The 14,139-nt window shown below is 39.9% G+C and overlaps 1 protein-coding gene across 1 annotated transcript; it reads left to right on the top strand.

Moving 5' to 3' along the window:
- Positions 1 to 1,090: 1,090 nt before the first annotated feature.
- LOC130469478 (uncharacterized) lies at positions 1,091 to 3,901 on the top strand. Its single transcript, XM_056838818.1, has 5 exons — positions 1,091 to 1,573; positions 1,650 to 2,102; positions 2,203 to 3,651; positions 3,748 to 3,821; positions 3,868 to 3,901. The coding sequence occupies exons 1-5, from the start codon at positions 1,091 to 1,093 to the stop codon at positions 3,899 to 3,901; spliced, it is 2,493 nt and encodes an 830-aa protein (XP_056694796.1).
- The last annotated feature ends 10,238 nt before the right edge of the window (positions 3,902 to 14,139 follow it).

Raw genomic sequence — 14,139 nt, 5'->3', positions numbered from 1 at the left:
TTCGAACCCTTAATGAGAAAATCCTGGCACCGCCACTGGATATGAGGATATTTGTAATGGCTTTTAGAAATCAGTGGTTTGTAATTGGTTACTCTCTTATTTAATTTATTTAGTTAATTACTACGTATAGGAGAAAGAAAACATTTTCTCCCCCTAATTAGTAATGTGCAAATGCCTAACCAACGATGGTTTAGGAACGGGAAGAGTACGTACGTAATTGTAGCACAATGTAATTCCACATATTTTGGGAGGTTCTCATTAGTGAAATATACTTTCTTCGTTCATTTTTACTCGTAACATTTGTCACTTTCACGCATGTCAATGCACAACTTGTAATTGTAGAACATTGTAATTCCCCATATTTTGGGAGGTTCTCGTTAGTGAAATATACTTTCTTCGTTCATGTTTACTCGTAAGGTTTGTCACTTTCACGCATGTCAATGCACAACTTGTAATTGTAGAACATTGTAATTTCCCATATTTTGGGAGGTTCTTATTAGTGAAACATACTTTCTTCGTTCATTTTTTACTTGCAATGTTTGTCACTTTCACGCATGTCAATGCACAACTTTGATCATTAATATCTTTAATTCTCTTTAAGTAAAAATTATAAAAAGTTAATATTTTGAAAATACAAATTAAGATGAATCTAACAAGATCCCACATAACTATGTTTTATGTTACGTATAAATCACCAACAATGATCAAAGTATAATATGTGAATAGTGTAGAAATCACAAACGTTGCGAGTATTAAAAATCGGAGGAAGTATATAATAATAAAATTCCTAAATCTATGAGGGGTTTCCTTTTCTCCCAAGTTTCCTCTCTCGGTGCACGTTAGCTTAACGTGAGCCGTAGCCATGGCAAGAAAAACTGGGTCGAAAGCTCAAGGAAACAGGCATGGAAATGGCAATGGAAGACCACGAGGACCATCTTCAGACTCCCAAGCGCTGAAAACTCGTTCGATGGACGAAGTTCTGGGCGTAGAGGCTTTGGATTTTGGGATTGAGAATGAAGTTTTCACTCCAAAATCTGGGTTGCGACATCTCCAGGTTCGATAAGAAGTTCGTCATTCATTCAATGAATTCATGGAAGTCATCCATGGTTCAGCAAAACAGATGAATGCAGGTACTACTCGATCTCAGCTGGATATTGGTATGGTTTCAATACCCATTTTACAACAATTTGATGATGCTGCTAAATCTGAGCATAGTGATAATCATAGTGAATCAACTACTGATCATAATGATGCGATTCCACCCATAGTGAATTCAGTTCATATTGAAATAGATGATATACAGGATGAGATTGATTTCTGGAATTCTGCTGTTGTTTGTTATGTAGTGGGTGCAAACCCTCCTGTTCATGTGATGGAGGGATATTTTAGGAGAATATGGAGGAATTTTAAAGTGGATAAAGTGGTGATGGTGAAGAAAGGAGTATTTCTGGTGCGATTTATGACAATGGAGGCAAGAGATACAGTGTTAACTGGTCATTACTTCTTTGATAAGAAACCCCTAATTGTTAGACCTTGGTATGTGGATATGGACATGGAAAAGGAAGAAGTACAGGTTATCCCTATTTGGTCAATTGAGATTGAACTTCAAATATTGGGGTGAAAAAGCTCTGTTTAAAATAGTGGGGCAGATTGGCAATCCAGTTAAGAGAGATTCAGCCACTATTACTAGGGACAAGCTACACTATGCTAGAGTTATGGTGGAAGTGCCAATGAATCAAAAACTACCCGAGTCTGTTTCTTTTGTGAATGAGCATGGCATGATAACTCAGGTGGAATTGAGATATGAATGGAGGCCAACACTCTGTGAGAAATGTCAGTTGATAGGGCATACTGAATCAGAATGTAGACAGAACAAAGCTAAGAAACTGTGGGTGCAGAAACAGGTTCAACCTGTGCATCAAGTAAGATCTCAAGAGGTGGAAGTGGATCAAGAGGGATTTCAGAGGGCACTTAGACCAATAAGAGTGAGAGTTTCTTCTGTGGAACCCACTCAGACTGCAAATCCTTTCCAGTTACTTAATGATGAGCAACAGGAGCAAGATTCTCCACAATTGCAAGACAGTTCTGGTGATCACAGATGTGTCAGTGAACAAATGGGGAGTTTAATTGGAAGAGGGAACTCTTCTTCTCCTCATGGATAGGATATTAAGTTGGAATGTTAGGGGGCTCAATTCATCCCAGAAGCAGAGTGAAGTGTGTAGATTCATTCAGCAGCATGGAATTGGATTGGTTGGTCTCTTAGAGCACAAGGTAAAGTTGCCAAATCTGGGTAAACTTTATCAGAAGATTTTCTCTGGTTGGTGTTTCACTAGCAACTCAAGCTTCCATTCTGGAGGTAGAATAATTGTGGCTTGGAATCCTGGAAGTTTCACTGTTAGCATTTTGTCTGTTACAGCTCAGCATATTCACTGTCATGTCACTCCTATGAGTGGTATGCCAACTTTCTTTTGCACTTTTGTGTATGCTTTCAATGATAGTAAGCAGAGAGAGAGTTTATGGAGTGATTTGAGAGTTTTGAATACTCAGGATCCTTGGATTCTTTGTGGAGATTTTAACTGTGTGATGAACATAGAGGAGAGAATTGGTTCTGCTGTTAGACAATCTGAAATTGCTGACATTAATGCCTGTATGCACTGCTGTGGCATGGAAGATATCAAAAGTAGTGGTCATTTCTTTACTTGGAACAATAAGCAGGAAGGAGCAAATAGGGTCTTTTCTAAACTGGATAGGGTTCTTGCTAACCCTAAATGGTTTGATTCTTATTCTGCTGCTGAGGTGTGTTTTCTGAGTGAAGGTGCTTTTGATCACTCACCTGGGTTGCTAACTGTTTATCCTAAGAATAATGGGGGGAAGAAACCTTTTAAGTACTTCACTATGTGGAAAAGTGCTCCAAAGTTTAGTGAGATTGTTAAGACTCAATGGGATAGACCCATTTCTGGAAGTAAGATGTTTGTAGTGGTTTCTAAGTTGAAGAGAGTGAAGTTGGCTTTGAAAGAGCTTAATAAGACTGGTTTTTCTGATGTACATGCTGCAGACTTGAAGGCCTATCATGACTTATTAGCTGCTCAAGAAGCTATGCATCTTCATCCTGCCGATCATTCACTTGCTAATGAAGAGCTAGATGCTATTAAGACATACAAAGATAAACATCAGGTTTATTTGGATTTTTTGAGGCAAAAAGCTAAAGTTGAGTGGATCAAGAGTGGGGATGAGAACACTGCTGTGTTTCACCAGAGTATTAAAAGAAGAAATTTGCAGAATCAAGTGTATAGTATTCATGATAAGAATGGAGTTTGGAGAGATAATCCTACTGAGGTTACTAGTGCTTTCTTGGAGTATTATGAATGTTTATTGGGTGGTAATAGTACTCAAAAAGCTGAAGTTCTTTCTCATATAGTTCAAACAGGTCCACTGGTTACTGATGCCCACAGAGCTATTCTAAATGCTCCTTACACTAGAGAAGAGGTGAAGAATGCTTTATGGTCTATTCCAGGTGTGAAAGCACCAGGGCCAGATGGATTTGGATCCTTCTTTTACAGAGATGCTTGGCACATAGTGGGGGATGATGTGATTGCTGCTGTGTTAGATGTTCTGCAGAGTGGCAAATTGTTGAAGGAGCTGAATCATACTGTAATTACCCTTATTCCCAAAACTAAATGCCCAAAAAATGTGAGTGAATACAGACCTATATCTTGCTGTAATACCTTATATAAATGTGTTACCAAGGTATTGTGTGGGAGAATGAGACAGATCTTGCCTGATCTTATCCAGGAGAATCAGGGTGGTTTTGTTCATGGGAGGTACATTGTTCACAATATCATGGTGATCCAAGATTTGGTTAAGCAGTATGGTAGGAAATCAGTTAAGCCTAGCTGTTTAATGAAAATAGATTTACAGAAGGCATATGTGAAGGAAATAATGCCCTTGGTCCAAGTATGCATTCTATGTTAAGTCTAATAAATGCGGTTCAGTATTAATTGACAAGTTAATAATTCAGTGAGATCAAGTGAGCTGAATGCCTAGCTAGAGGCCGCTTCAGTTCAAGTGGAATTAATGATATTAATCCACAGCTTACTCTTGACTGAACCCGTAGGGTCACACAAATAGTACGTAAACGGATCAAGTATCTAATGGCATTAGATACTCTATCTATGAATATTCGGAACCGACGGATCTTGGTTTCAGTGGGAGCTAAGATCGTCACAGGCAAGGAATGAATACTCCGGAAACGATGATATTGCTGGAAACGGAAATATGGATCGTATCGGAAATATAAATATTATCCAAGTCGTAGATGTTGCCGGAAACGGAAATATGGTACGTATCGGAAAATATTATCGGAAATGGAAATATTGCCAGAATCGGAAATATTGCCGGAAACGGAAATATTGTCAGAATCGGAAATATTACCGGAATCGGAAAATAATTCCGGAAACGGAAATATTAAATATTTGTTCGAAACGTAAATTAATTCCGGAATCGGAAATATTAAATATTGTTCGTATCGGAAATGAATTCCGGAATCGGAAAATTTAATCGGAAGCGCATCGTACGAATAAGCATCGGACGAGGCCTGCCGGACGAGGCCCAGCACGAAGCCAGGCCATCGCCCAGCAAGCCAAGCGCGCCGCACAAACAGCAAGGCCAGGCCCAGCAGGCTGCGCGCAGCGCGCACAGCACAGCACGCGCAGCGCACAGCGCGCACAGCGCGCGCAGCGCGCAGCGCGCGCGGGCGCTGAGTGGGCTGCTGCTCGCGCGCACGCATGAGGCCCATCGTGGCTGTCGTGCGTGTGTGTGCAAGTGTTTGTGTTCGTGCACGTTTCCTAAAACATGCAGAGTTCGGTTAATGATTAAATTCCTAATTCTATTTGATAAATTAATTAAATTAGAGTTCTTGTAGGATTCTAGGTTTGATTAATTTGTATCTGAATAGGATTTCGATTCCCTTTCCATACCGCTATAAATATGAGGCTAGGGCTCACAATTTATAACACAAGTTTCAAAGTATTCAAAGTGAGTTTTGAGAGAAAAATTCAGTCACACATTTGCCTATAAAGTGCCGAAAATAATAGTACCTTAAGGGCGATTCTAGTTGGTCAATCTTAAGGCGGATCCGGACGTGCTGTGGACTATCTACGGAGGGACGACACTTGGAGTCCTAAAGACTTGTTCTTGTTCGGTTCGGGCGCAGCTAGGGAAGGCACGCAACAAAGAGTATACATCTATTCTATGCTAAATGATTATGTGTAAATAATATGTTTTCCTGGGTTTTATGGTTTTTCCGCATGATTTATGAATTGTCATATGTATCATAACCTAACAGTGGTATCACGAGCCCCTTATTATTTTCATAATCTAAATTGCATGAACATGGTTAAATATTACAAATTTGCAAGAATTAAAAGGGGTGATTAATTTTCGTAATTGTTAATTAATTGCAAATTGCGTTTATTTAATTATACGTACGCAGTTTTTCGGCAGTTTCTTCGTTACTCATCCGAATTGAGTGATTTTTGTGTCAATTCCGCATGTAAAAGGCATTCTAAAAATTTTGACAAAAATAGTATTTTTCTGCCGAACCCAGAATTCTCAAATTCGAAGCCTAACTATGACTTTTCGAAGGTTTTAGTTTTTCGAATGCAAAATTTCGTAAATTTAAGATGTTAAATTAAATATTTGCGATTCTTGTTGATAAATCTTGAATTTTTGATTGACCTACTGCATATGTTTAACAAGTTTGAATGCCTAGTCTTGTTAATTATGCAATCTAATTATTAATTATGATTAATTTGTTGAAAATTAGAATAATTTAGAATTAATTTGATTTTCATAATTAATTGTAATTTAATTAGAAACCTATGATTAAAAACCACCATAAAAATTGTAAATTTATGATAAATTTTAAATTTTTATGACCTAGACTTGAATCCATAACAATCGGAAATCAATTGGATAATAAATTTTCGATTTTTCGCCCTAAAATTATGAAATTAATATTATTTATTCATTTGTCATTAATTTTAAATATAAATTTTAAATTTTTATGCGATTCGTTCATAAAACTTGCACGCACGAAGCAATGGACGCTTCGTGTTACCCTTAAGGGGTGTTGTATAATGCGGGCATGCGACGACGAGCAAGGGAGCTCGTCGCCCGTGCGGCACGAATGCAATGAGCAAGGGCGTAGTGCACGAGCACAAGGCAGCAGCCCTGCCTTGTGTCGTGTGCCACGAGCAATGAACGAATGGGCATGGGCGAAGGGCGAGCCAAGGCAGTCGCGTGTGGGCAGCAAGCGAGCTGCGCCACAACGCGCGCTGCCTCGCACAAGAGCGCGCAGCCTCGCGCGCAGCGAGCGCAAGCTCGCGTGCCACGAGCGCTGCGCCCAGCATTACTCGCGCGCACAGCGAGCGATGTCGCCCGCCCAGCGAGCGATGTCGCGCCCCAGCGAGCGATGGCTCGCGCGCACAGCGAGCGATGTCTCGCGCCCAGCGAGCGATGTCGCGCGCCCAGCGAGCGATGGCTCGCGCGCCCAGCGAGCGATGTCGCGCGCCCAGCGAGCGATGTCGCGCGCACGCACTACGAGCGATAGCTCGCGTGCGATGAGCGCTGGCGCGCGCAGCGAGCACCAATGCGTGCGGAGGCTTGCGATAGGGAAGCAGCAGCTATGCGACGAGCGCATGGGCTGTGCGCACATGGCCAGCAATGGCTGTGTGCGTACGGCCCATGGGCGTGCAACGCGTAGGGTGTTTGCGTTACGATTAGATCGTTTTGAATGTTTAATTTGAAAATTTCAGTTCACGTAATTTTAATTAATTTTAAAATTAATAATTTGAATTATTTTCTTGGATTTTAATTTTGAATATTATAATTATAATAAATGTTATTTATTCTAATTATTTTACTAAAATTAAAATCATGAATTAATTTAAATACGACTGAAATTAAATTAAATTTTTGGATTCAATTATAAATTGATATGAGCTTTAAATTTTAATTAAATTTGTATGTTTCCGGTTGGACTAGAAATACATTTTTATGTTTAAAATTGGTAAAGCATATGAATTTATTGGTTTAAGTGGGAGCGCTTTTTAGTCATAAACTCTTGATTAGGTCTACAAATCCTTAAGGTTAAAACAACTTGATTAGAATTAATAAGGACTGAATAATTGGTAGATTATTGGTGCCCTTGATTAATTGCTGCAAATGTTTACGTGATGCATAATGTGTTTTACTAACCAGCTATGTGGGCCATTCATGATAATGAATGGGTGAATGGTATATATTGTATATGTACTGTTTTGCAGGTTATGAAGTGACTAGTATGGCCCAAATAGGATAGAAAATATGGTCTGCGTACCATTAATTTGAATGTAATTGGTCCAAAGTACCAAAGTTATTTTTCAATTCAAATATGGTCTGCGAACCATCAAATAGTTGTAATTAGTTATAGCTTATCCTATTTGAAGAAAATGGTGCCTCCCACGGAGATTTTCAAGACGGACTTTGAAGTCAAAGCTTCAAGATGAAGTCGGGCCATACTAGATCACAAATATCTTATGCATGTTTTAAGTTATTTATTGTTTTAAATATGTCTTAAAATGCATGAGATCAAAAGCTTGATTATGTTGCATGATTAAGGATTTTAGTTCACTTAAAATCTAACCAACATAGTAAGAGCCTTAAGTTCCAAACTTAAAAATTGAGTTAAAAGGTGCCATGCCAAAATATACACTTGCTTGGATATCCTTTACATCAATCTAGTAATAGTTTTCGCTCAGCGAGGTGTTACTTATTGGTCCTAAAGGGGCAAGGTACACAAATAATTGTGAGTACATGTTAGTTTTGGTGAAACTCAACGATATAAGTAAGGAGTCCTTTTATGTCGTGGCAAATTCGATAGGTTTACCTAATAAGTTCTTAGACGTACCTATCAACCAAGAATAGTTTCTAGACTATTAGCAAAAGGCTTTTGCTTACCTAAGATGTTCTAGGATTAAGTCGACAAACTGTGCTTAGTTCTTCAATGATTTTAGGATCTTGGAATCATTTTATTCACACCTGCCGGAACACATAACTTGAATAAAATGCTTAATAAACATTGAATTATGCATGTATGCTAGAATTTAAGTTTATTAAGAGAAACTGTGAATGGTTATTTATTTGTTTATTCTTTTCAATTGTAGTTTTTAATATGGCAAACAACAATTCATTCAACATTCGATCAATTCTCGAAAAGGAGAAGTTGAACGGGAAAAACTTCCTTGACTGGCAAAGGAACTTGCAAATAGTTCTTATGCAGGAAGAAAAGGAGTATGTCCTAGATGAGGCGATGCCCGAAGCTGCAGGCGACGGGGTCACTCAGGCAGCCCTCAATCGTTGGATTGATGCCAACAAGGATGTGAAATGTCTAATGCTCGCCACCATGAGTGCGGATCTGCAGAAAACGTTCATCAACTCAGATGCTTTCACAATCATCAGTGAGTTGAAGAACATGTTCCAAGATCTGGCTCGAGTCGAAAGATTCGAGACTCATAGGCAAATTCTTGAGACCAAACTTAAGAAAGGCGAGCCCGTAAGTCCACATGTTCTCAAAATGATTGGACTCATTGAGAATATGAGTCGGCTGGATCAGCAATTTTCTCAGGAAATGGCTATAGACACCATCCTCCATTCTCTTCATAGCGGGTACGATCAGTTCAAACTGAACTACAGTATGAATAGTCTGGATAAAACGCTCACTGAGCTTCACGGTATGCTGAAGACCGCTGAAAAGACGCTCAAAAGTGATAAGCAGGATGTGCTTATGGTGCGTGGGGGCAAGTTCAAGAAATCTGGAAAGAAGAGGAATGCTAAGAAAGGTGGCAACAAGGCCAGCCCAACTAAGCAAACTGGCGCCAAATCTGCAAAGAGGAAGGTCAGTCAACCCACTTCTGAATCCGAATGCTTCTACTGCAAGAAGAAGGGGCATTGGAAGAGAGATTGCTTGAAGCTAAAGGAAGATCAGAAGAACGGAACAGTCGTTCCATCTTCAGGTATTTTCGTTATAGACTGTATACTTGCTAATTCAACTTCTTGGGTATTAGATACAGGTTGTGGCTCACACTTATGTTCCAATCCACAGGGACTAAGAAGAAGTAGAAAGTTAAGCAAGGGTGAAGTCGACCTACGAGTGGGAAATGGAGCACGGATTGCTGCATTAGCTGTAGGAACTTACTATTTGTCGTTGCCCTCCGGGCTAGTTTTGGAACTGGAAGAATGTTTCCATGTTCCAAGTCTTACTAAAAACATCATTTCAGTTTCTTGCTTAGATGCTAAGGGATTTTCCTTTATAATAAAAGACAATAGTTGTTCGTTTTATTTTAAAGAGATGTTTTATGGATCTGCTAGATTAGTCAATGGACTTTATTTATTAGATCACGACAAACAAGTATATAACATAAATACCAAAAAGGCCAAAAAGGATGATTCAGATCTCACCTATCTGTGGCATTGTCGATTAGGCCATATAAACTTGAAACGCTTAGAAAGACTTCAAAGGGAAGGAATTCTAGAACCATTTAACTTAGAGGATTATGGTAAATGCGAATCATGTTTACTTGGCAAAATGACAAAGCAACCTTTCTCTAAAATTGGAGAAAGAGCAAATGAACTATTGGGTTTAATCCATACAGATGTATGTGGACCAATGAGTACAAATGCTAGAGGTGGTTTCAGCTACTTTATCACTTTCACTGATGACTTCAGTAGGTATGGTTATGTCTACCTAATGAAGCATAAGTCTGAATCCTTTGACAAATTCAAGGAATTTCAGAGTGAAGTAGAGAATCAATTAGGCAAGAAGATCAAGGCACTGCGGTCTGATAGAGGCGGTGAATATCTGAGCTATGAATTTGATGACCATCTGAAAGAATGTGGAATTCTATCAGAATTGACTCCTCCTGGAACACCACAATGGAACGGTGTGTCAGAACGGAGGAACAGAACCTTGCTAGACATGGTCAGGTCAATGATGGGTCAGGCCGAACTTCCATTAGAATTTTGGGGACATGCACTAAATACAGCTGCACTCACTATAAATAGAGCTCCGTCTAAAGCTGTCGAAAAGACTCCATACGAATTATGGTTTGGAAAGCCTCCAAATGTGTCTTTTCTTAAGATTTGGGGATGTGAAGTATACGTCAAACGATTAATTTCAGACAAACTTCATCCAAAATCTGACAAATGTATCCTTGTGGGCTATCCAAAGGAAACAAAGGGGTATTACTTCTACAATACATCTGAGAACAAAGTGTTTGTTGCTCGAGATGGTGTCTTTTTGGAGAAGGATCACATTTCCAAAATGACAAGTGGGAGAAAAGTAGACCTCGAAGAAATTCGAGTCGAACAACAAACTCTAGAGAATGCTCAAGATGACATTCAAGATGAAACTCAGAGATCTTTAGAAGAATCTGGTGAGAATCATGGTCAATCTAGAAATGTTACCCCGCGTAGATCGCAAAGATATAGATCTCAACCGGAAAGGTACTTGGGTATTTTGACGAACGAGAGCTATGACGTTCTATTACTTGAAAGTGATGAACCTGCGACTTACAAGCAAGCTATGACGAGCCCTAGCTCCAAGCAATGGCAAGAAGCCATGCAATCTGAATTAGACTCCATGTCTGAAAACCAAGTATGGGATCTGGTCGATTTGCCAGATGGCTACCAAGCCATTGGAAGCAAATGGGTTTTCAAACTGAAAAAGGACAAGGATGGGAAACTTGAAGTTTTCAAAGCTAGATTGGTTGCAAAAGGTTACAGGCAAGTCCACGGTGTGGATTACGATGAAACCTTTTCACCAGTTGCAATGCTAAAGTCTATTCGAATAATGTTAGCAATCGCTGCATATTACGATTACGAAATATGGCAGATGGATGTCAAAACTGCTTTCTTAAACGGCGTTTTAACAGAAACTGTGTTTATGACACAGCCTGAAGGTTTTGAGGATCCAAAGAATGCTAAAAAGGTATGCAAGCTAAAGAAGTCAATCTACGGATTGAAGCAGGCATCCAGGAGCTGGAATATACGTTTTGATGAAGCAGTCAGTGACTTTGGTTTCATCAAGAACGCGGACGAATCTTGTGTATACAAGAAGGTCAGTGGGAGCAAAATTGCTTTCCTAGTATTATATGTCGACGACATATTGCTTATCGGAAATGACATTCCTATGTTGAACTCTGTCAAGATTTGGCTTGGGAAATGTTTTTCGATGAAGGATCTAGGAGAAGCACAGTACATATTGGGCATCAAGATTTACAGAGATAGATCTAAAAAGATGATTGGACTTAGTCAAAGCACTTATATCAATAAGGTGCTTGATAGGTTCAAGATGGCGGACTCCAAGCGAGGCTACCTACCCATGTCTCATGGAATGACTCTAAGCAAGACTCAGTGCCCAAAAACACTTGATGAGCGTAGACGAATGAATGGGATTCCATATGCATCATTGATTGGTTCAATAATGTATGCTATGATATGTACACGCCCGGATGTTGCGTACGCACTCAGTGCTACGAGCAGATACCAGTCAGACCCAGGAGAGGCGCATTGGACTGCTGCCAAGAATATTCTGAAGTACCTGAAAAGGCACAAAGATAACTTCCTGGTCTATGGTGGAGATGATGAATTAATTGTTAAAGGCTATACGGACGCAAGTTTCCAAACCGACAAAGATGATTTCAGATCACAGTCTGGGTTTGTCTTCTGCCTCAACGGAGGAGCAGTAAGCTGGAAAAGTGCTAAGCAAAGCACCATTGCGGATTCTACAACTGAAGCGGAGTACATTGCTGCACATGAAGCAGCAAAGGAAGCTATATGGCTAAGGAAGTTCATAGGAGAACTTGGTGTAGTCCCCTCCATTAAAGGACCAATAGCCCTGTATTGTGATAATAACGGAGCTATTGCACAGGCAAAAGAGCCTAGACACCACCAGAGAGTCAAGCATGTACTTCGTAGATTTCACCTTCTACGAGAGTTCGTTGAAAGAAAAGAAGTCGAGATAAGCAAAATTGGAACTGATGACAACATATCAGATCCATTAACTAAACCTCTGCCGCAAGCGAAGCACAACTCGCACACTGCAGCTATGGGAATCAAGCATATTGGAGAATGGCTTTGATGTCTCTGTTTAATGTTTTAAAGTTTTAGAGTTTAAATCTTTGTAAAACATTATTAGTTAATCATTCACAATAAATGAAAGGAATTCATTTTTCCATTTAATTTGTGGTTTATTAAATGATGAGTCCCTTCAATTTGACGATATATTCAAGATAGACTGTCAGGACCAGTCCTGTGACTAAGAAATGTCTATCAAGTGAACTTGAATGTCAAAGGTTGAAAATGGTCCCTAATCGGAGTTTTCTATAAAATTGGACGTATAGAAAACGTTAGACGATTAGAATGCAAGATGACTAGTAGTTCTGTTTCTTGAACTATGTGGACATGGCAATGTCATAATCATTTGCATAGATACTTACTTTGGGAAGACTAGTATCGGACAAGACCTATGAAACTTTACTGTAAGAGATGAAAGTCTGTCATAAGTAAATTTCATTAAATTATTAGACACTAAATCCTCAATACCTGAGTGATTTGAGATTACTTGTTTGAGAACTGGTTGCTTTGACGTTGACCAACCGTCGCACCGTAAAAGGAGGCTATAAAGGCAACGCTCAGGTAATCACCTATCAAACGAAGTCTAATCTCAAGATCGCAAGATTGGGATTATCCTCCCATAAATCGGGATGAGATGCTTAAAAGTTGTACAAGGCCACTCGGAGAGCTAGAAACTGTGAAATGCATGGCCGTGCTCGGATGAATCATAGGCTATGATTATCTGTTTATTTGATCAGTTGAAATCTGAAACCGAGGAACACCTCTGGACATAATAAGGATGACAACTCTTACCTTATGTTCAAGAGCAAGCATCGAGCGACAAAGGAATTAGGAAATGCACACTTGTCCCTAAGGACAAGTGGGAGACTGAAGGAAATAATGCCCTTGGTCCAAGTATGCATTCTATGTTAAGTCTAATAAATGCGGTTCAGTATTAATTGACAAGTTAATAATTCAGTGAGATCAAGTGAGCTGAATGCCTAGCTAGAGGCCGCTTCAGTTCAAGTGGAATTAATGATATTAATCCACAGCTTACTCTTGACTGAACCCGTAGGGTCACACAAATAGTACGTAAACGGATCAAGTATCTAATGGCATTAGATACTCTATCTATGAATATTCGGAACCGACGGATCTTGGTTTCAGTGGGAGCTAAGATCGTCACAGGCAAGGAATGAATACTCCGGAAACGATGATATTGCCGGAAACGGAAATATGGATCGTATCGGAAATATAAATATTATCCAAGTCGTAGATGTTGCCGGAAACGGAAATATGGTACGTATCGGAAAATATTATCGGAAATGGAAATATTGCCAGAATCGGAAATATTGCCGGAAACGGAAATATTGTCAGAATCGGAAATATTACCGGAATCGGAAAATAATTCCGGAAACGGAAATATTAAATATTTGTTCGAAACGGAAATTAATTCCGGAATCGGAAATATTAAATATTGTTCGTATCGGAAATGAATTCCGGAATCGGAAAATTTAATCGGAAGCGCATCGTACGAATAAGCATCGGACGAGGCCTGCCGGACGAGGCCCAGCACGAAGCCAGGCCATCGCCCAGCAAGCCAAGCGCGCCGCACAAACAGCAAGGCCAGGCCCAGCAGGCTGCGCGCAGCGCGCAGCGCGCACAGCACAGCACGCGCAGCGCACAGCGCGCACAGCGCGCGCAGCGCGCAGCGCGTGCGGGCGCTGAGTGGGCTGCTGCTCGCGCGCACGCATGAGGCCCATCGTGGCTGTCGTGCGTGTGTGTGCAAGTGTTTGTGTTCGTGCACGTTTCCTAAAACATGCAGAGTTCGGTTAATGATTAAATTCCTAATTCTATTTGATAAATTAATTAAATTAGAGTTCTTGTAGGATTCTAGGTTTGATTAATTTGTATCTGAATAGGATTTCGATTCCCTTTCCATACCGCTATAAATATGAGGCTAGGGCTCACAATTTATAACACAAG

The sequence above is a fragment of the Spinacia oleracea genome, chromosome 3 (assembly GCF_020520425.1).
Source record: "Spinacia oleracea cultivar Varoflay chromosome 3, BTI_SOV_V1, whole genome shotgun sequence".
NCBI classification, from domain to species: domain Eukaryota; kingdom Viridiplantae; phylum Streptophyta; class Magnoliopsida; order Caryophyllales; family Amaranthaceae; genus Spinacia; species Spinacia oleracea.
Note: the sequence above shows the minus strand (reverse complement) of the source record. Positions and strands in the feature narration are given on the sequence as shown.